We start from the raw sequence: 23,063 nt of genomic DNA on the forward strand, positions 1-23,063 counted from the left end.
TAGTCTACAATTCATTCCCATGTGAATTGTCTTTTTATTTATTTATTTAAACGCCCTGGACGAGACCTTAATGATGTGACCTGAAATGAGAGGAGGACAATGGACATGTGCCGGCTTGCCTTATCTCTTCCTCTGCACAACCGGTCTGCTTTATTGCAACCGTGCAACTGGGCCTTTTTCTTTGGAGGGGTGGTGGGGAGGGGGGGCAGAGACAGCATCAGCATGGCCTTCCAAATCAAAGCTTCACAAAAGGAAAGAAGAATGGGAGCCGGTGCAGAGTTATCTTCACCAATCTCGTATTTTTCTCCTCTTTATCCACCTGTCAACTGAGTGTCTGCATTTTCCACAGCGCTCCCTTGCCCGTCTTTAATTGAATTAGCTTGCGAGTTCTTCTTTGACCTTGACAACCTAAAGTTTCTTCTTCTGCCGTGACGGAGGTAAAACGGCAGAGCCCAAATGATTCTGTTTATTTTCTTTTATCTCTGGTCACATGCTATTCACCCCCCACCCCCATTCCCATGTTTCCTCGGTAAGGAGAGGGGGAGATTCGCTTTCAACGACACGCGCTGCGAATCGGAGCGACGTGTCGCGTCGTTCCGCTGACAAGTGACGACCGCCGATGCATCCGGGCCGGCTGCCAGCGCGCTGGGGTAGGAAAAGCCGGGGGCGAGGTGGAGGAGGAAGACGGGAAGGAGCGGGGGTGGGTGGGGGGTGGGGGGAGTCTTCAAGGAGACGAAGGTTTAGCAGTGACTGACTGCCTCCGTCAACAAAGTCTCCTCCGTGTCACGTGCAAAAGATGTGACAGTCGAGCCGCATTGATTTGCGGCCTAATGCATGTGACGGGCAGCGGTCATGTGAATCATCCGACAGTCGTGCCATATCCTACCATCCTTGATATGATACCAAAAAAATTAATAAAAAATGCCATGTCGCAAAAAAATGTCGGACAGCCAAGCTAAACAAAGATCCTCGCAGCTGGTGAATTGATATGTGAGCGCCAAAAGGGAAGAAATAAGTCAGTAATATAAGCATCAGTGGAACACTCCTTAGGAGGAGGGTGTCACATGACTTGACTCGAGTCACGTGAATTGCCTCGTGTCAGACTTCAGTCGATAATTTTCGATGAATGATGGATGAACGACTCGCCTGAACGTGGACCTGGTAGTCAAGAGACCATTTCACCTGGATTTAAGACACGTGACAAGTCTTGCACGTTTGCAGTTTAAATTTGCATTTTTAACACGCTCGCAGTTTTAGGTTGGATGACTTGATTCATGACTTCACCCATATACAGTAATGACCAGACTCCACTTTCGTGGGGACTCGACTCGCCTGATATTTTCAACAGTATTTTGTGACTTAAAGGTTAACGTTAACTTGATACTTGAGACTTGCACATATTTGGCCTACTCCCACATCTGCTCCTTAGTGTCACTCGAAATCATCTGAAAGTGGCACTCTATCACACTGTGCGTAACCCGCTTTCAATATTGAGACAAAATATAGAGGCATTATCGTAAAAATGACCATATGCAGCAAAAAAAGAACTAAAAAAATGCCGTCCATCTTGAAAAACAGTTCATATATAATTTCACAAGAATAGGATCTTGCAGTGGGTGGATACCAGCATATGTGTTGATATCGATCGATACCAGTCCAACCTATCAATCCCTTTGCTTCATTTTGCGCCACAATACAAAGATGCCAGGAACCCAGAAGAGTGATCCAAAGTAAATATCCTCACTGCTGAGAATTTGTGCACCTCAAATACCGGTATTGGCCAAGATCTTAAAATAAACCTGCTTTTTTTCTTCACATGAATCGTGTCTTTATTATATCATCCAAGGATTATAAACAAAGACACAAATTTAAGAAGATGTACTTTCTAAATAAAATTGTAAAGGTCTTTTTGGAAATTCCTCATGTTTTTTAGACTATTGTCGCACCCCCCCCCCCCCCCGCCCCCGCCACACACACACATCTGATTTGAGTCCAACCCTCAAGGTCACACAGGTAACTGAAACTTGACGTTCCCTCACTGGGACGAAAGCAAAACACACAGCGGTCATAAATAAACACTAATTGGTTGCTAATTTTCTTAGCCTTGCCTTGCTTGATTCAGCACCTTCGGGCACTGCAATGAATTATTCATAGACGTTCGCAAAACTGTTTCATGTAGACCCCTACGAGGCACCGCACATTCATTATGGTGTCACGTTGCGCGATTCCAGGCACCGATGGCTGCTATTAGAATAATATGCATATTGGTTCCTCTTCCTCTCTTTTCCCGCAGCGTTTGGCAGCTAGCAATAGCGCTTCCGCTGGCAGCTACTGTGAGGGATGCGGTGGCCCTCGTGGCTGACAAAACCTTCTTGTTTGTTAGGGGAGAGGGGATTAAATTGGTGGTGGTCGCGACGGCAGGGGGGTGGGCGGTTGGGGGGGGGGGGTGCACGGGACCCCGTAGGCACCATACACATGCCTGGTTGGGAGAGTGGCTAGTTATTGGTGGAGAATCAGGAAGTGAGCGTCGTACCCCTTTGACACTGCCATAAAACTGTGTTGGTGTGTGTGAAAGTAAAAAGACATGAAATGGGAAGACGGCCCATGAATTTCCTGGCTTTTGAGGTTGTATCAGAAGTGGTGACTCCTGACCTACGGTAATATCACAGGCGGAACAGAGAAGGTAGGAATCCTTCAAAGCTAGAATTTTCAGGCTTCCCATGTCATTGTTCTTTGTGAAAGGTCTATCAAAATGTTCAAGAAACACCAGCAAAAGGCAGCCGGATAGTGAGATCATAAATAAGCTGCCCCAGTTTGTTTTTTTTTACATACACATATGACTGTTATTACTGACAGCTTCACCACATTGTACTAAATGTCACCCACGAATGGCATAACGTTGCTAAATGGCAGGTGGCGCGGTGTGAGGTAATTGTCGTCCTGAGTTTTTGGTCTCCTCTGGAGACATTTCGTCCCTGCAGAGACACCATATCATGCCATATCCTCAGGCTGTGTCGACATTAAGGTAACAACAATATGAAATGATGTCACATGTACGGCACAGTAACTCGGGGAAGCGAATACAACCCCCTCACATTTTTTTTAATATTAACTTTTTTCTAAAAGCCAAAACTATCGAAATGACAAAAAATGTGAAGGAGTCAGTGTAAAACTTGAATGATGGACCAGGTTTACCATCTGAAACAGCCACAACTTGACCAGCTATCAAAACAAATCATAAGACATTTACGACATCTTTCGTCCTGGACCTTTTCATCCGTTACGACATCCTGCTTGAAACCCAAAATCTGGAATGAACCCGTAGTTTGAAATCTGAACTTAACTTACCTTAACTGAAACCCTAAGCCTGATTAAAAACGAACTCCAAATCCTCACCTTGGCTTACAAGCCTAACCTAAGATTGAAACCACAACCCAGGCTTGAAACTGAAAACCTGATTTAAAACCGGAATCTGAAACCCAAAACATGGCTTTGAAAAGCACACACCCCAAGCTTGAAACCCTAATTAAAAACCTGACTCTAACCTTGAGTTTAAACCCTAACCCTGGGTCAAACACCTCATTTGAAACCCTAACTCAAAACCCAAACTGTGGATTCAAAAACCAACTGTAAAACATTTTCTATGGCTTGAAGCCCATGTCAGCTCCACTTTAACACTAACACTGGTTAACCCTGATTTCAAACCAGAAACATGACCACGAAACCCGAACTTGAAACCTCAACCCTGGCTCGAAAACCTAACCTGAACGCCGAAACCAAAACCCCGGGCTTGAATCCTTAACTTCAAACCTGAAACTGTGAATTTAAACCCTAGAATAGACCAATGGATTTTTCATCCCATTCATTTTTTTATTTTCTTAACAAACAAGCCATCAGATGACAACAACGAAAGAAAGTATTTCCAGCTGCATTTCGAGCACCTTTTCTAGTTTGGGAAATTTCTAGAATTTTCAACAAATGTCGACTCTTCAAGTATCTTCCGGCAAGAATGTAATGTATGCTATTTCAGTAACGAGCAGTCCTTCAGAATTCTCTAAAGGGTCTTTTGTGCTGTCAATTACACGCACTTGAGCGTCGCTGGTTCTGCCAAACACTCGAAACAATCGGAAACCGCCGGTTTGATTGCGCGCAAAGTGCCGAATGGATTTATCCTCAGTCCAAATTGGATGACCCAAAGTGCGGCTGGCGATATTAGGCGGCGTTAGCGTCAACGCGGGGCCCGGTGAAGCGGAAGCCGGCCTGATGTTGGACCCCGGATGGAAAGTGAGGTCAGCTGATTAGCGGCAGGATTTGTCGCCTGGGTGTTGAAATTGCTGATTTAAGGAGGGTGTGTGTTCAAGAGCGCTGCTCTTAAGTTTTTTGATTGCGCGGAGAAAATTGCGGCTGAAAAATGAGAGCCATACACGAGATGGCGAGAAGCAAATCACAACATATTACAGAGAAGCCTTCAAGCAGATGTAAAGCCGAAAATTTTCTTTGTGCATTCGCTAGACTGGATTTTTCAAATTTAAATCAGCAATGCTAACCTCTGGGAACCTAAAAGCCCAACGCTGGCCTGAAGTTTAAAACCTTAATCCTGATTTGAAACCAAAATCTAAACATGAAAACCTCCTTTTAATCCTTAATTTGAAACCCTAACCCGTATTCACCACCCTAATTCGAAGCACAAACCTCGTCCGTAAATATCCATTTAAAATATGATCCCCGACTCAAAACCCTGAGTTTTAAACCTGGAGCCATACTTGAACTGTAATTGAAAACAAACACCAAGTCCCTTCCGGAGTTTGGGATAGACAGAAGTGGAGCAAGTGGGGTGAGACCTTAATAAGCGCGTGGCTGGCAGCAGCTTGGCATGCGGCCTTGCAAGCTAACGGCAGCAATGTCAACGCATGTCTGTCTCCCCGCAGGTTTTGAAGAAACATCAAGCACGCATGGCCGAGCGACTCCGCGGCTCTCCGCGTTGGAGGGCGAACCTTACAAGGCGTGACGGAGTAAAACGGAGCAATGAAAGTTAGTGATAAGCCACGGAAGATGTCGTCGATCCAGATGAGCAACACCGAAAAAATGAAATATCAGAGGAAATGTCAGCTCCGCCCACTGGATAAGAAACTTTGCCACCACAGCTGGCAAGTGAATGATTCCAAGGTATATCACATCATTGGCTGTTTCATATATCCATACTGTCACTTTACACATTTGCCCATTTCAAAGTCAAGTTCAACCCATCCCCTGGCTTGAATCCCTACCCCTGATTTGAATCCCTATTTTGCACTAATCTGCTACAAATCTAATGTCAAACCGTACCCCTATTGCAAACCCTGTTCTGGGCTTGAAAAACTTATTTTGAACACCTAACCCTGGCTTGAAACCTTAACCCTTTTTTGAAACCCTAGCCCAACCTGGTTACGCTAAACACAGCTTGAAACCCTACCTTGAATCTTCAACCGTGTCTTGAAACATTTTACTCAAAAACCTAAACCCTGTTTGAAACATGTCCTAACCCTGTCTTGAATCCCTTCTTTGAAGCTATAATCTGAGCATGATGGTGTAATTTTAAACCCTCTTCCTACTGGTAACCTCTACCGAGGCTTGAAACTTCACCTCTTATGTGAAAATCTTAATTCATAAGCCTGACTTGAAAGTCTAATTTGGTAAAAATTTAACCCGCGCTTTGGCTTCCAAATCAATTTTTGCAACCCGAATTTGAAACAATACCTTCCCATATGGAAACCCTAATCCTCGTTCAAAACCCTAACCTCGTTTTAAAACCTTAACCCTAACCCTGTCTTGTAAATCCAATTTGAAACAATACCCCTTGTTTGAACCAATTATTGTGACTTGAAATCCAAACCCTAATTTCAAACTATAACCCCCGCAACTGAGGCTTGAGATCCCGATTTCAACCCCTTCCTTGAAATTTGACTTTAAACTCTGATTCATTGCAGATATTTTTCTCCAGATCTGGTAGAGTCTTGATTCCCCATCAGAATTCTGTCACTTGAAACATGCGTCATAAAATCCAGTTTTAGAAGGACCATCCCATTCACAATGAACTCCCACCCTGCCGACAACGATTTGGACAGTGACAAAGAAACCGCAGACCCCTTTTGGTGTGGCCAAATTGCCTGTAATCTTCCTGACGCGTATGAAGCCTTTTGACACATCTTCAGGAAAATTGCCGAATTGTCATAAATGCGGTTCGCTCTTTAGCAGAGAATAGGCAAAGCGTCAACATTAGTCATCACTCACAGGGGTGCTAAAATGGACATTTGAACTAGCGGGGCTGGCCTTCAAAGTGAAACATCTCATTATCTCCCTGGCAATGAATGCGCATGAATGCATTAACCCAAAAAGTAATAATTAATAAGGCTAATCCTAATCCTTTTTTTTTTTTTTGAGTCAGGTGCCGCGGGACTCGCCGGGCCACCTTTGGGGATTACATCCAATTAAAAAAGTGCCGCTCAACCTCGACAAACAGAGCCCGCCTCCTTGTCGGGAAGCGGCGTTCCACCTCCACGTTTCATCTCGCGGATGAGAAAACTCACATATTTTCTTGTTGTCACTATTGACTGCGTCTCTAATTAAGCACTCGCACTTAATCTGGTATGGAAATGTCTTGTACCTTCTTTCATGTGTGCATGTAGAGCAGGCGAGGATCATAAACGCACACACTGAGCCACTTGAATGAACCTCACTTGATGTAAACGCAAGTCGGAGCGGGGCAGTGTATGCTTGGATGCGACGTGGGTGACCAGGCAGGATCTTAAGGGCCAAACAAGCTTAGCCAAAAACACACAACGGCAAGGAATGAAATATATTCCAGTCTCGGAAAATAAGTACGTCGGTTATAGGTAGCTAAAAGTAGTGTGTTGAACTTCCCAGTCCAAGAAAATAAACATGGCCGAAATTATTTACCCAAAAAAATTACAAAAATAAAACTCGTAACACTTATTGTTTTAGTGACACTGCATTACAAATAAGTCACGTGAGCCACGTGGGCCAATACTAGCTTGATTCCAGTGCTAATGCTATCTTAGTATTGATAGCGCTGCCATTTTGTAGAAGCTGTATATGGGTTCTCGGAGACTATTTGTCCATGACTTTGCACATTCACCATTCGTTCTGACAAGCCACGATGGACAGCCATTTTTAAGAATTGCGCTCATGCGGGTAAGTGAGGGAACGTCTTTGGTCAGAGACTCGAGAGGTGAGGGATAGGGAAGTGAGGCTACGTTCCAAATCTTGCTAGCAATTTTAACATGGCAAACTCTCCCTTAACAATGTTAACAACCTCCTCGGCGGAGATCATTCATTACCAATGTATAAGTGACTTTTTAACTGAATTGCACTTGATGTATTCCCCTCACGAACGTGCACTACAGGACATTTTTAAATCAAGCTTTAGGTTGACATCATTAGGCACAAACAGTTGCCGTCCGGCACCTGGCGCAACGTTCTGACGGTTGCCATGGAGTTTCTAACGCTCAAGGCTGCCTTGGCATTTACCTTACATGAAAACGGCAGATTTTTCACTGTTTTTTTTTCTTCTTTCGCTTCCTGTAATTATTAGTCCGAAAGACATTGGAACACTGACACATTGTTTGCACCTCAGCATGTACAAGCAGCAGTGGTTAGTGACAACATGTCGGCTTATTATCTTGGTTGCGACAGAAAGCGGTGGCGACTTGGAGGCCTCGGTGAAAGCACGGACGGGCCTGGCTAATTGGCGCCACCCTGGCGCTGGAGATTGATCTGGGTGATAACCAGACCAGCAGTCTGGACCTCTTACCAGTAAATTAAACCTGATCAAGTTCATTTATAGAATGACAAGAAGGGAGGAAGGAGGATCACAATCCACCAAATGTAAAGACTCCACGCCGGTCAAAAACAGGCCAAAAGGTGGGTGACAAAGTGGAATTGGTCAAAGCGAGGAAAAAAAACAACAATTATCCAAGCCTGAAAACATCAAAAGTCAAGCCGCCTCTTGCAAAGCTGTGCTTGCCACCTTCTCCAATACAATCGAATATCATCAAGTTATTGGCATATACTGTAAAATGTAAAACCATCTCCAAACATTGGGGGGGTTAGGATACAAATCCAGCCTCTCGTGTCCCCGGCCTCTTTGAGTAGATTCGGTTGCCTACCTCCAGCTGGAATCCTATTATGACTAATTCCACATTAAGATCGACGAGGAATGGCAATAAGTATTACGTGGTTAGCCCAGGGACTCGCTCAAAGACTTGGATGAGGAAAGGAAAAGATATATTTACATTCGAGTCAAGCCGAGCCTCCGGCGGCAGGTTAAATAGAGGGAGAAAAAAAAATATTCATAAGCGACTTCAAAACACTTTAGGTTTTTGGAGAGTACCAAGACAAAAAAAAAATGATGGCACTCTCAAATGGCTAGTTTAACTGGTTCATTCAGTTCTGATATCTGATATCTAGCAAAACAAAGTTAAGCCTGGAGGCAACGTGCATGAACACAAGACATTAAATTAAAATGTCTCAAAACTAGAAATAATTTAAAAAATATATAACAAGTAAACATGTATAAAAACAAAAACGAATACTATCAAATAAAAATTTAAAAATGGGATGAATGTAAAAATGTATACCATAATACAGTGAAACAATAATAATGTTAAACACATTAAGTAAAAAAAAAAAAAGGTAAATCAATCATGGCAAAAATACATAAAGCATGTTGAATAAAAAGATCAAACAAGTACACAAACCAAGACTATGCAAATTCACGCCTGAATAGCAAAAGAACTACGTGAGGTCACATTTTGGACCCTTTTCGTTTTTGTTTACGCAGATGCACGTTCCGTCGACAAACATTTTCAACTCTTTTTTTTTTTTTATGCTCGTTTCTTTTAGTCCCTCCCCGCTCACTCCGCACGTCACATCACTCCGTGGCCCTATAATTTCGCTGCGTGATTACAGGCCGGGAGCGCAGCACTGGGGCAAACCTCATCCTTCCCTGGTTATTGTTTGGCCGCGCAGCTGTTGGTCGCCGACGCAGTGAGCGTTCAAGGCAAGTGAGGGAGTGTTGGCGTTTTTGGCATCGCCTTGTTGTACTCAGCCAGGCTGACAAAAAATTAACTTGACACTGCCGGCGTTGACCACCAGCATGATGAAAGCAGCATTCGGGGATTCAAATAACTGCTCTCAAACGAATGTGACATCAGGCTAACGTGTAATCAAGAAGGTTGCCTTTCATTCAGCGTTGCCTCTCCCTGCGCTTTGTAATTCGGGATTGAGCCAAAAACCGATCATGGCAATCATAGGTACGAAGCTTCTGTTTCTTCATTACATAGATAACGATGTTTTCCACGTGGTTTATTTCCCATATTATTTTAGATTATCGCTCAATCAATATTTCAGCACATGAATTATTTCCCTTCAAGTATAATATTTTTATGACCGTGAGAAGCCAAAATCAAAATCACAGTTCAATTTCCATTCGTTGCTCAGCCCGAGCTACCAGTGTTGTAGTAATCAGAACAGCAATAGCCCAAGGGCGCAGCCGTGAAGCATTCCTTATTTAGAATGCAACAAAGGTATCAACACAAACAATACGATATATACACTAATGGCATTTTAATTCATTTCAATGTGCAATTTTGCAAGTAAATTGAGTTACGAGATTAATGACAGAACCAATTAAACTCGAAAGTAAAAAAAAAACACTTCAGTAGTAGTAAGAACAGCCATAGCTCTAGGGTAGAGCCTTGAGGCACTCCTTATTAGGACACAAGACGGTTAGCAACATAAAAAAATAGTATTCATCTGTATCCATATATACACTACTCATATGCAATTATTGAGCCACATAGTAGGCCGCACAAGCTGCGTGACACGCCGGAAGCAATAGCATGGAGTCCCTCCTTTGCAGATAAAACAGCTTCAACTCTTCTGACACTCTCCAAGATTTTGGGGGGTGTTTCAGTTTTGCCCTTCAGGCTTGACTGCAGTTGCTCCTGATAAAATTGTGCCAGAGATGGTTTGGAACTGTGCCGTTATTGAGCCGTTCAAGGGTGGGGGACTTATGCACACAGCATTCGACAACTTACCGCTGTCTGTCCACTTTGCCGTGGAATTACTGTGGTTGCTTTATCGGAACATCACAAACCATTTTCACAGACATCGCTGCGTGTTGTACATTTTGTTGCGCAAGCGGGTTTTCTATACATGTCTCTCTTAGCTTTTGACGATAAATAGCAAAGTATGATAACATGTTGATATAAAGGCGATGATGTTCTGAAAGTATGGCCTTTGTGTCGTTTCAAATTGAAAATCAGCATGATTGTAATCACCTGTTATTCACCCACGATGCATCCATCAGATTTAAGGCAATTAAATATCAATTTAATCATCGGTATATTTTCCAAGGTCGTCTGCGCTTTTTATTAAAGCAAAGTAGCCACAGTAGCGGAACAGCCAAGTATTCAAGAGCGCCTGTAATAAACCTGCTTTTCACATGCGCTGTTGACGGGACACAAACACAAATGTGGATATCGGATAGCAAAAGCAGCGAGACTTAATGTTGCAGCGTACTCTACCGTGAGCAATAACGACCCGACGCGAGACTGAATAAAACACCCAAAGGATCAAGTGAGAAGTAGAGTCGGCATTTATTTGCCAGTCATTTCAGATAGAATTTGGCAGAGAGGGACACTTCCACATCCTAAGTGCCTTTTCAGACAATCATTGCGGATTCATTTGTTTGTGGGATTTTTTTTTCTTTTTCGCTTCCAAAGGGCTCAATATTGACTATCTCCTTCTTCGTGGAAGGCGGGATAGTGACCACCCCGGTAAGCACGCCGTAACGCCACTAAAAGCATCCATGAAGAGACAGTCACACAGGGCACGAGGAACCCCGACAGAGAGCAAATAATCAGTCGTGTTGGTCGATTACGCTTCATGTGTGCCCTCTCATGAAAATGTAATTTTTTTTTCCGCCCTTCCTTTAATCTGATGCCCCACTGAGGCGCCATTCATCCTGGGGCATGACTTCATTATTGAACAGTTAAATGGTCAATAGGTGGCGCGCCGGGCGGCCTTTTTTGGCGCAAGGGCAAACAGCCCCGGTGCAAATGGCTGGCGGGCCAGCAAGATCCTAATGCATTAATGAGCGCGCGTGACGTGCGCTAATGTGATGGCAACAGATTCACGCTGACAGTAATGGAAGATTTTGCCCCTGGTTACACTCATAAGTGCACCCCCCCACCCCTCTTACACACACATACACAAGCCCAACAGCCCCTCCTCACCAAGCCCAGCGGATGGAGGGGGCGGAGTTCACCTTGCCTGCCGCCGGAGCCTTGACACATGCTTAATAAATAACAGGAGACAAGGTGGAACAAGCAGTAGCGGCACACCCCTGCCCGCCCGACATACACCCCCCCAAACCCCCCCTAGCGCCACTACTTGCACTGTGACTAGTTAACAGAAACACTGGCAGCTTTTTAGCAAGTCTCCTACCAACACAGATTGATTCAGCACAGCCGTTCCTAAATGTAAAAGCCACGCAGACCCTAAAACGTACCCCTCTCAGGCACACAAAAATGCGCAAACCTTCATTAGAAATGTCGATTTAAACAAACCCAGTTTGGGAGGTGGGGGGGGGGGGTTAATTAAACAAAAAAAAAATCTGAAGTCATACAACAGCATATACACCCACTACAACATCACAAAAAAAGAGATGGCGCACTCCCTCTCAAATGCACCAACCCTGAAAAAAACAAAAGTGAATTCGGAAAGGCAGAATTTTATTTAGGCCAAACAGATGAAACATCATACAACATTGCTAAGCCCCGCGCCTGCTAATTACTGAAAGCAGTTTTTCAAAAAAAGAGAGAGAATCTACTCTTTGTTTTGGTAGCTTCGTTGCTTATATTGAACATCATATTCTGTGGCACTTGACAGATCAGTCAAAAGGCTCGAAAGCGGCTCGCAATACGAGGAAGGAATCAAATGTCAGACAACAACCATTTCCAAAACTTTTGGAACAAGACACCCCCTTTGACAAACCCACGGAGATGCCGTACCCCTTTCATATTTTCATCCTCCTCCTCCTCCTGGTCATCATTAGTAATAAATAAAGTGAGGCTCGGGGCATTGGTTAGTGCACTTCTACTCAACAACCAAGCTACCTTACGATGCACACAGACGCCATTCGCCGCATACCGATTTATTTCCCCCCCCCCCCCCTTACACGTGTTGGCGCTATCGTACAATTTTTCCAAGCGTGCTTAGCAAACACACAAACAGTCCCCACACCGCTCGCTTCATTAGACGGCCCCTGTGTCGGCCCGCGTGCAATTCATTAGCTTTCACCCCCCCCTCCCCCGGTTCCTTCCTCCCTCCCCATTCCGTAATTAGAGCGCCTCTGTTTGTCCGGCATCTCTCACTCAGCCGCATCATCTCAAGGCCAATTACCATTCCGCGGCAACAGCTCCCTCATAACGCCGCCGCCACCGCCTCGAGAGTCGACTTCAAAACTATTACTGCCTCTCAAGAATGTAAATAAAATGGCAGGCAAATCAGCGGCTAATGATCGAATGTGGAGTGGCACCCGCGGGACCCGTGAGATAAGGACTGATGAGTTTGCGCCACGCTTGCTTGGAAGAGCTCAGGATGGGCCGCGCTTATTTTACACCACCGTGGCTATTTCTGGATGGGATATTTTTTTGAAGAAATGAAGTGAAAAAAAAAGTACAGAATCGGGACAACTTTCAAAATATACACGATTTGGGCGGACCTCATTTCCCATAATTGTAACGTTCTTTGCTCCTCGATGATTCAACCTCAACTTGGAAGCTGTTCTGTTCTCACACGGCCATATTAAGCAACCTCTGAATTGTCGACAGTGCACATCGAGGAGCAAGGATCGCACGTCAAAGAGCCTATTACAATTATAGAGTGGCCATGTGTTACGGCGGTGGTAATTCGGCCATACGCAGGTCCCGTTGATTTGCGACACACGTCAGTGACATGACATCCCCTTTAAATGGCGTCTTCACGAGGGGTTCTTTGGTCGGAGCCGCTAGGCTATAAACAGAAGAGTGAGAACCGAGGAGGTTTTGAAAAATGACTAAATGAGATCTGGCAAATCTTTCACGACTTGGTAGCAAAGGAGAACTTTTGACAAGGTTTCTGCCTAAACAGGCGGCGGTTGTGATGGAAATAGGAGGTAAACATAAAGTTAGCAAAGTTCGGTGTGGGACTGTATTATTTCTTTAGCGGTGCGGCCACTGGTTAGCACATCCGCCTCACAGTGCAGAGGTGCAAGCTTCGATTTCGGTTTTGGACTTCCTGTTTGGAGTTTGCATGTGCTCCCTGTGCGTGTTGTCTCTGGGTTCCATTTTTGAAATACTTGATTAGAGTACTTGGGACAAACAGTCCCACACCAACCCATGTTTATTTTCCCATTTATATCCATCTTGCAGCCTGTTTAGGCAGCAAACTGGTTGGGCCAGTGCTAATGGCGTACTCTGCTTTCAGCTGCCACATCGCAGTTATTTGTTTGGCAAATAGCCCCGGAACAAACTGTTTAATTCATGTTTGCATTTGTAATGTGGCCCGATAAGACACCAAACCGGCTGTCCCTTGTTTACTTTGCTTTTTGCCACCAGGTCATTAAATGTATTCGGCGAAATTGAGCTGCACCAAATTTGGCTTATTTCTTACTGGGATCACAACAGCAGCCCATTTAGGCGACACACTGGTTGTGTCTGTACAAGTTGCATGCTGTGCTTTCTGCTGTTGTGTGACACATTTTCTTTCCTTCTTTTTCTGAAAGAGGACCACACAAAACTTTGCTACATCTTCCTGGTGCGAACCCAACAGCTGCCCGTTTATGCAGAAATCTGGTTTGAGCCTGTACTCTTTACATACTGTTTTTTTCTCCTGCAAATTTGTGTTTTCTGAAATAGCCGCACGTCAACATTTGCTCGGTTCCCGTTTACTTCCTGTTCTGATTTTTACGCTAGACCATTCAGGCGTCAAACTAGGCGGGCCTTAACGAATAGGTTATTCTGCTTTTGGTACCAAAGTCAAGCCACAACTCAAGATTTAATCCTTTGTTTGGATTTGATAGCATTGCCCGTAATTTACGGCGTTTTTTTGCATCCAGCATTTCTAAAGCTTCCAAAGTAATCTGCCTCAAATCTGGTTTTTATTCTTTTTTTTATTGATATATTTCAAGTCAGAATACACTAGAATGGTGAATGTGCCCCCCCCCCAAAAAAAAGAAATACAGTCCTATTTGTCATTTAAGATGAAGGCATCAGACACTATATAATATGCAAATGTAACATATTTACGTCCCGAGTGCTTGTGTCGGGCTTCTCCAATACGTCCCCGCCAGTCGTCGCATCAAAAGACGCATTTAAATAGCAGCATTTAGCATTTGAGAAGTTCTTCAAATTTCTCCTCAGGAAGTGAAATCAACCGGTTACAATCAATCTCTTTTTTTTTTTCGAGTGAGGTAGGAGGAGGGGAGTCACACAACGAACGGCGCATTGGGGGAAAAAAAAAAAGCGCTTTTCCACCGCCTTCATTACCATCATAATAAAAGTGTCTGAGAAGCAAAGTTAGAGAAGAATGTCGACACCTCACTGTCTGCTTTGTACTATCATCAATCCTCCAACGTGGTTAGGATGGAAAAAAAAAATGGAAAAAAAATCATGCATATTTAAATTAATTCTGCGCCGGTGCCCACAAAAGGAAGCTGCCATCCGTCAGGACACCTTGCGGAAAAACTCTATTAAATCGGAGTCAGCTGGGAACCGGGATAAAAAAAAAATGAGTTGAGAACTAAATGATTGCTTCCAATTAAGTTGTTTATCTCGCCGAGAAACGTCTGTGCCGGTTCTCTTTGGTCCGAGTGCGTATGCCAATCAGGCCCGACTGAGTCACTCAGGAATGACGAGCCGCGGTCGGCACATGGCTCGTCGCGAGAATAAGGATGGGCAATGTAACAAAACACAAGAATGACTAGAAATTTTATGTTTCGGGTCCCAGGGGATATTCTATTCAGTATGAAGTTCATTAAATAAGAACTGCCTAAACGGGTTGCTGTACAGATGTGAACATGAAGCAAGCAAGAGAAGAAGGAAATTTGATGCAAGTAGATAGAACAATTAATTAAGGCCCAGCCAAGTGTGCCGCCTAAACGGGCTGCTGACGATCTATCGAAAAAGCAAAAGAAGCAATATTTGGTCAAAGAACATTTAGAACAAAGTTAAATATGACTACAAATCAATACTTGGCAGCAGAAAGCAAAGTGCACAGTTTTGACATGCCTGAATGAACAGGTTGCTGTAGACAAACCAATCGAAACGGGAAGTCACGGAAGAAAGATTTGGTGCAGGAATAATGGGAGTGAGGGGGGGTGGAGGCAAATGATTTCTACTACTTGACATAAGAAAGTACAATACACAATTGGTACAAAGTTAACCAGCGTTGCGCATTCACGCGCTCATGTGGATCAGATCAACCCATTAAGCGGGCAAAGTTTAGTGTAGGAGGAGCTGAGTAAAAATAGAGTCCGGAAAAGTCAAGTTTGGTCCTGGATCAATGTAAGGAAAAAAAGAAGATGGAAATTAAAGTGAAAGTCAAGTTAAAAAATGTCTACAGTACACGGTGCCGTATAAACCCAACCAGCCGGTCGCCTAAACAGGCTGTTGTACAGAAAGTACATGCCCAATGAGTCAGCTGCCTAAACAGGCAGTGAAACAGGAAGGACCCAGGAAGTGGCTTTCCCTATTTGACGGTATAAGGTATCCACTTTGTTGCCGAGGTTTTCTCTTGCAGAAACAATTATGGGGGCGACTCCGTGGACAGTGACAGAGACTACAAGTAGCGCTAAGCCGTTTGTTACACTGAAGTCAGAATGGCTCAATGCTTATTGTCCCGTGTAATGTCACAGAGGAATTTTGGGGTGCTAACACGGCAAGCCCAAGGCGTACTGTGTAGGAACTGATACACCTCCGAGCTTTTAATATTGCTCATCGAGTTCAGAAAGTAGCTAAGCATCGTCGCTGGCAATTTTTTTGCCATCCCCTACCATGCTACATTAGTAGGAAGCGGACTTGAAATGTTTTTTTTTTTGCTTTTAAGTTGCGACAACTAGCACTGCCACATTGTTTATGACTGTAAATGTCATAGAGAGTGAATCCATGCAGCCAGTTAAGATGTAAACAAAACGCCGGTTCGGGTTCAAACAAGAAGTTGCTCCGATGATTCATGCTCAGCCTCGTGGGGCGCAAGAATAAGGTGGATACAATTACGACAGGCCTGCCTGAAAAGGCTGCAGATGAAAATAGGATGGAACTACATTGAGAGCAAAGTTTACTGTGGAATTATTTAGCAAAAATGGTTTTCACTACTTGCTATCACAAAGCAGAAAACAATATTAGCGCATGTGCCAAATGCCTGCTGCCTAAACGGGCTGCAGTCAAGGCCAAAAAAAAGCAATTTCCCCCCCCCACATTCCTATCCCTAATAGAGACATCAGAGAAAAAAAACTCTCAGGAGTAAAAACAGTCGCCGTCGGTGTGTGGCGACGAAAACGCAGCCAGGCACAAGTGATTTATTGTTGTCTCCTTGCATCTTGGGAATCAAAAGACAAACATGGAGCTGGAGGGGGGGGGGGGCAGCAAAAGGTGAAATTTAAAGATGACTTCCAGGAGCTCAAACTAGGGAATAGGTCCTAGTGAACCAACATTGTGCGTGATCTGATTAGCACATGAGCTGTTAGCACGTCCCCTCCATAGCAAACACCCGAGCCTGCCGCGCGGCTAATCCGTCACCTCGCAGGGGAAAGAGTGAAACATTGATTTCTTCCTGGTTTACATATTTACACACACACACACACACACACACACACACACCATTAGGAGGGCGTTTATCGACAGTTCCAGCACCGCCAGAGCTCTCGCTAATAAATCTCTGCACTCTTACTCAAGTGGGAGAAGATGAAGAGGCACATTTATATTACATGACCAAATAAATAATCGATTTTAATAAAAAATATCATAGGATTTAACAAGACTTTGTTCAAAGTTTACTTCTGATCTGCATCTTCTGCATCCATTGATGCTGCATGCATGTGCAATACTGCCCTCTACAGCACCCCTGAGGTAGCGCTTGTTGTATTCAGTCAGCCAACTTTTAAATAAGAGCTTATATTTGTGAGTCTGGTCGATTAGGTCGGTCATTCATTAGTGCTCATCAGCGGTGGAACGGATTAATACCCTTTACTGGTGTCAATAAAAGTCCTTTGGGCACCATTACCATACCGCACATTTCTCCACTTCAAATACATTTTTAATTGAAGTTATGTGTTAGACCGGCAAAGCAAGCATAAACACAACATGCGAAACATTCGTTAACTTAATTGTGATTTCATGAAAAAAAAATGTTTTAGCTCGACTCGACTTTTACCTTCTTATTTTTGTAGGTGACACGGGAATCCCTTTCAGGTTAATCACATTAGACAAGGCAACTTATAAAGATAAAGTTAGACGTACACAAACAACTCGACCCCCGTCGCTGGTTACCGTACGCGGAGAGGTGATCGCACCTGTTCGGAATCTTTCATCTATCCTCGTGTTGACAAATCCTCGTTAGGAAAAAAAACAACAACATTGTTTTGGGCCACACGGAATGCCTCAGACGCGTTCGCTTACCTTTAAAAACTTCTCCCCGGGCGGATAGCAGCAGCGTGACGGTGGCGAACCACCAACCGACAACTTTATCCATGTCGACGGCGCCGAGGCAACCGCGGTGTTGGCAAAACAAAACTATTCGGCGCTTGTCTCACAACTTGCACGGCTCCTTCAAATATAAATGAAAAAACCTCCGTGGTCCTCCCTCTTTTTTTATATGACTTGTTTATAGGCAGGCTTTCGTCGCTCCAGTGCTGCTGCTTCTGCTCCTTTTTCTTTTCCTCCTCCTCTCTCCGCGTCCACATTCGTAGGAGGACCGCGAGTGAATCGATTGCACACTTGCGAGTGGATGGAGTGAGTGGTGCCTTGGCGGCTGTGTACCGGTCGCGTGGCCGGGAGAGGGCGTGTGTGAGTGGGGGTAGACGGAGAAGCGAACCGTGCCCTCACAACCTTCAAACTACTCCACCCTCCACTTCACGTTCAACTGACGCGGCTTGTTTGAACATTTGTTCACGCGTTACCAACCACATATCCTTATGTTACTTTTTTTTAAAACAAAACTACCACGTGTATACGGGTATTTTAAGGAGTCGTGTTGCTTCCGGTTCGATAGGCATGAATACACACCTGTGGTCGATCAACAAGCCGGAGAAAAATGAAAATGGACAACGTGTACAATAAATAAATGTGTCGTGGCTAATGAAGAATTTTATTATTATTATTATTTATTTTATTATTATTTATACGTGATAAAGTTTACTAAGTTAGGGTCATAATAGATACCATGAATTAGTATTAAAAGAATACCCCTCTGAAACGTTTCAATGAAAACTGAACATTCGCTTTGTAAAGGTGGACTTTTTAAACCAGCATATAATATTTTAGGTGTAATAGGTGTTGAAACATAGTTCACCCAGTGACTGAGGGAAACGGTTGGTTTTATTTGAGGTTTAAAGTATTAACAGAGGAGAAAACCTCAACTTTACGAGCATCAATGTTTGTCTTGATACCAAAGTCATGTGACGCTAGGCAGATATGATGTCGTTGTTCTGGCCGCCGCCTCTTTGTGCATTGTCATGTCTACGGCCCTTAAATGACAAGGAATGTACAAAAATACCAGCTGGAGCACAGTCGTCTGCTTTATGCGCCGCGATGACCAATATTCTGTGCAGTTGAATTACTGGTATTGACATAGACATCATACAAATCCATACTTCTTCATCATATTTCTCCCCAACAACAGTGACACAAATCCATTTCACAGACACGATGAGCTAAACGAGAGTGTTAGTTAACCTTGTGCTGTTTGTCAATAGGTGTCATGTGAGAAGGGTCCTTCTAAGTCTTGCGGAGGCAAAGGCACAGTTTCACTCCGTGAACAGGGATCCGTGCATTTTTATGATCCTCCTTGATTGACAAACGCTATGTGTGGCACTGATGAGTTGTCAAAAAAAGCCAATGATGATAAACTTTTTTTTTTTAAATAATTCTGTCATATGGTGCGTCCTTAATATGGTGCTTACTCCTTCCAATGCGCATGCTGGCCCTCGAAGGGAACAGGGCAACGTGAGACTGATTAATGTGAGACACCCTCTGTTTATATAACCAACAGAACAAATTTGTGGCCATATGAGTGAGTGAGTGAGAAAGAGAGAGAGAAAGAGAGAGAAACCCGACGACTTTGAAACATGTAATTACAAGTAGGTTCCAGCAGAGGTCACTTTTTTACAAGTGCCTTGTAAACTGGCGTTGAACTGACAATCAAGACCAGAGAATCCTGGACAGTTTTCACTTGATTTTTTTTTTCTCGAAACATTTACAGAAATGCATCAAACAATGATCTACAACCACAATAATACAATAAATAATCATAAGCATAGTTTCAATGACAGATTAGTTTCAAAAATTGGCAGAAAGTGACAGGAAATAACCAGGCAAGTAAGATTTTAATTCTTTCATTTTGATGTAATAACTCAAACAACTACCTCCTAAATTGCTTTATCATAATATGCTGATTTAAGCAGTGGTATCAGTGTGATTTGTACTTGTAATGCATATAATGATGCCCCACGAAAGATGTGATTTGCACAACAGGCTGTCCTCACAAGAATTTGGTGAGAGTTTGCACAAAAGGTCCTTAGTCAAGTCAGAAAAAGACTTTAAAGTCACGAGAACGTGTTGAGATGTAACAATTTGACGCCGCATCCATCTTCATGAATTAAAAAAAAGTATCGGCAATGCTGTTTTTCTATTAATTTGGTACCAGATCCGTTTCAAACCCAGCGGTATCCCATGACACGTTAAATTCCTTTTCTCATTTTAACTCATATTTATAATTAACTTCCCAGCACGAGTGTGTCACTGACATTTCCATTACATTTTGGAATCCCCCTCCGATCCATTTCTCACTGGAGGCATTTCTTGTCTGCTCCCTATTGCATAATTCCCCCCCACCCCCCACCCCTTCTCCTTTACTGTTCTTTCCACTGACCGATCTCGCTGACCTGCATGGAACAAGCCATGTATGCGTTACCCGCCTCGCCACCATCCGCTCTCCACTGATCAGCCTCCAAATGTGGACCCGTGAATTTCTGCCGCCTCCTTTTAACCCTTAACTGCGGATTACGCTGACACGCGCGCTCCGCATAGCGCGTGAGGCGGTTGTAAATAAACGGCTACAAACCGCCGACGGCTCTTCGGATCTATTTGTGTGCCGCAAGATGCCTTGTGATGTAATACTGATAGTGGAATCTGCGTTGAGGGGGGCCGGGGGGGTATGTGTTTTGAAGAGCGGGCGTCCATGTGTGCGGCGTGGCACCCGTTGATGGCGCCTCACGTAGGCTTGAGGTAGTTATACAGGGAGCTCAGTCCTCCTTGCAGTACCTCCTGAATGGGCTTGAGCAGGGGGTTATGGATAATATGGAGTCCCTTGTCCAGAGGATGGCAGGCGAGCCTCCTGAGCCCGATCAGCAGGTACATCTCCATTGGTACATTCTGCAGTTCGTTGAAGTCCACATTGAGGAGCTCTAAGGACTCCAGGAAGCACAGGGTCTTGGGCAGGGTGTGGATGCTGTTCCCCTCCACGATGAGGATCTTGAGGTTGACCAGGTCCTGGATCTGGTCGGCGATCGTTTCCAGGCGGTTGCAGGCCAGGTGGAGGAAAACCAGGCCCTTCATGCTGTAGACACAAGTCGGGATGTGGGCAATGCGGTTGTGGCTCAGGTTAAGCTTGGTCAGGCTGCACATGGCCGCCAAACTGCCCGGTAGACCGCTAATCTGGTTGTTGGCCAGGCTGAGAACTTCCAGGCAGGTGCAGGATCCCAGCTCCTCGGGCACCTCGCTGAGGCGGTTGCGACAGGCGAAGAGCACGCGCAGCTTCTTCAGTAAGCCGATTTCGGGCGGCAGGCTGGTCAGGTTGTTGCCCCACAGGTTGAGCACCACCAGGTTGTCCAACGCGCCGAGGGCCGGCGGAAGCGAGCGCAGGCAGTTCATCGATAGGTTGAGCTTCTGGAGCTCGCGCAGCTCCCACAACTCGGCCGGGGCGTCATCCAGCCCGCGCATGGCCAGGCTCAGGGTGCTGTAGCCAAAGTGCACCGTGGCGTGCCTGCGGATTCTCTCTGCGGCGGATGAAAGACTCGTCTGGTCGCTAGCGGTGCTCCTCCGACCTCCTTGGCTCACGCTCGCCTCGCTTAGCTCCTTGTTGGAGAAGCCATGAGACTGTTTCCCGCCCATAGTGAAAAAAAAGTCCGCATTTGATTCCCTTAACGCCGAGTTGTCGCTCTGCGGTCCTCATCGGCCATGGTATCGCCGAATCCTCCCTGAGCTAATATGGCACGGCGGGGGCCCTTGCGCGTGGTCTGCTCGTTACAGACAAAGTGCCTGTCTTACAGGGTTTCATTTCCCAGCTGGTCCTGTCATTTGTCAGGTCCACAGATAGAACCGCGGCCCCCTCCCACTCCACAAGTAGGGGGTTCCGTGTCAATGCCATGACCTCCGACTGAGACGTAGGGGGCACATCGGCTACATCTCAATTCACAAGCTTGTGTTGAACTGTCCACCCCCGTCCCTTAAAAAGAAAATAAAATAAATGAAGGCGCAACCAATGACCGAACGTCATCTCCTTTGTTTTCTAGTTGCGACTTAAATCTGACACCGAGGAGGCAGCGGTGAAAGTAACACTTCTCAGAGTCATTAATGGAGCCTCCTGTGCAGACACGCATGGCGTTTTTAAAACCTCAAGTACAAAAAGGACATGGAACATCCCACTAAGCTTCCCGGAAAAGGTTGACCGCATGGCTTCCGTTCGGTCCCTGAGGGGCAACTGTCATCGTCACAGCTTTCACACTTTTGGGGAAAGTTGACTCCACAGAGCCACCTCCACTTTGCAACATGAAATTCGGCGGGCATGTTGCTCATGAGAGAAAAGTTTCAGGAACACATTCCTGAAGAAAAAAAAAAGGAAGTCTGGCGTTTTTGTTTGAAGCGGCCACTTTAGGGGCCAAGAGACTGCTGCGAAATATGAGCCCTGGATAGAATTTTAATTGCATTTATTAATTTTTTTTGGTTTGAGATTTTACCAGCGCCCCCTACTGACACGATGCGGTAACGACACTTCTGACCTAATGATTTCTTTCAAGCATGATTCCTCTGCCTCACGCACCCCCTAAATTCACTTTCATTCATCAATATTTACGTGAACGGGTAATAAAATACGTTTTCCCTGAAAAGTATCCAACCGTCTCTGTAATTATTTTCTGCGGCGAGAGCTGACCAAAATGATCATCGCATCAGGAAAAAAAACAACCATCACGTCATAGAACTTTTAAGTTTGTCTGACGCGTCTTCATCGAATTTTCCAGCCTGAAGCTCCAAAACGGGGGGCCGCCGCGCTTGACATCGGCCTTAGTCATCGTTTCCGCTCGTGTGCGGTAATCAAAAGAACTTGGTTGACGGTGAGCAGCCGTTTCCAACACCGGAGTGCTTTCCATATCGACTCGCAGCTACATCAGCACTTATGAGTGACAGCTGGAATATTGACTTTGCGTAATTGGACATGAGAGACAGTTGGTGTGACTTGCAGCTTGTCACAGCATTTTTTTTTTAAGATAAATGATCCGTCTTTTTTTTTTGTATGGCATTTTGACGAGGAAAAGCTGTGACTTTATGGTTTTGAAGGGTTGGAAGACGGTGTTCCATTTGAGAACCAACACAAGTTGAACCCGGAAACTTCTTGCAACATTGTTGACACACACCATTCGACCTCCATCAATCTTGGTTAGTTAGCATGATGGGCTTGCTTTGCGTGGCCTGCAGGTTTTGTCCTCAAATTAACTTCTCAACTTCCGCGATGCTCCATTAGGGTGA

At 44.7% G+C, this 23,063-nt stretch overlaps 2 protein-coding genes and 1 long non-coding RNA gene across 10 annotated transcripts in view; 1 reads left to right on the forward strand and 2 right to left on the reverse strand.

Moving 5' to 3' along the window:
* The window catches only part of LOC127616583 (receptor-type tyrosine-protein phosphatase mu-like), a 136,523-nt gene extending 118,352 nt beyond the window's left edge, over positions 1–18,171 (reverse strand). For 6 of the 8 annotated variants that reach the window (XM_052088257.1, XM_052088255.1, XM_052088254.1 and 3 more), the window contains exon 1: positions 17,721–18,167. In XM_052088257.1, coding sequence (XP_051944217.1) covers positions 17,721–17,793 — 73 coding nt within the window. In that variant the 5' untranslated portion in view covers positions 17,794–18,167. Of the gene's footprint in view, positions 1–17,720 lie in introns of all 8 variants that reach the window. The other 2 variants (XM_052088252.1, XM_052088256.1) reach the window with 2 other exon arrangements.
* On the forward strand, positions 530–8,455 carry LOC127616642 (uncharacterized). The gene is made up of 3 exons (XR_007967144.1): positions 530–650; positions 4,929–5,166; positions 6,425–8,455. It is a non-coding gene; the product is annotated as an uncharacterized LOC127616642 (long non-coding RNA).
* Positions 18,172–20,058: 1,887 nt separating the features above from the next.
* Positions 20,059–21,591, reverse strand: LOC127616611 (leucine-rich repeat-containing protein 30). Its single transcript, XM_052088313.1, has one exon. The coding sequence runs from the start codon at positions 21,429–21,431 to the stop codon at positions 20,532–20,534; it is 900 nt and encodes a 299-aa protein (XP_051944273.1). The 5' UTR covers positions 21,432–21,591; the 3' UTR covers positions 20,059–20,531.
* Between the last annotated feature and the right edge of the window lie 1,472 nt (positions 21,592–23,063).

This window comes from Hippocampus zosterae, chromosome 15, assembly GCF_025434085.1.
Source record: "Hippocampus zosterae strain Florida chromosome 15, ASM2543408v3, whole genome shotgun sequence".
NCBI lineage: Eukaryota > Metazoa > Chordata > Actinopteri > Syngnathiformes > Syngnathidae > Hippocampus > Hippocampus zosterae.

What these genes read in the sequence shown, in the direction of transcription:
- LOC127616611 (XM_052088313.1), bottom strand. Translation starts at nt 21,431, where the DNA reads ATGGGCGGGAAACAGTCTCATGGCTTCTCCAACAAGGAGCTAAGCGAG.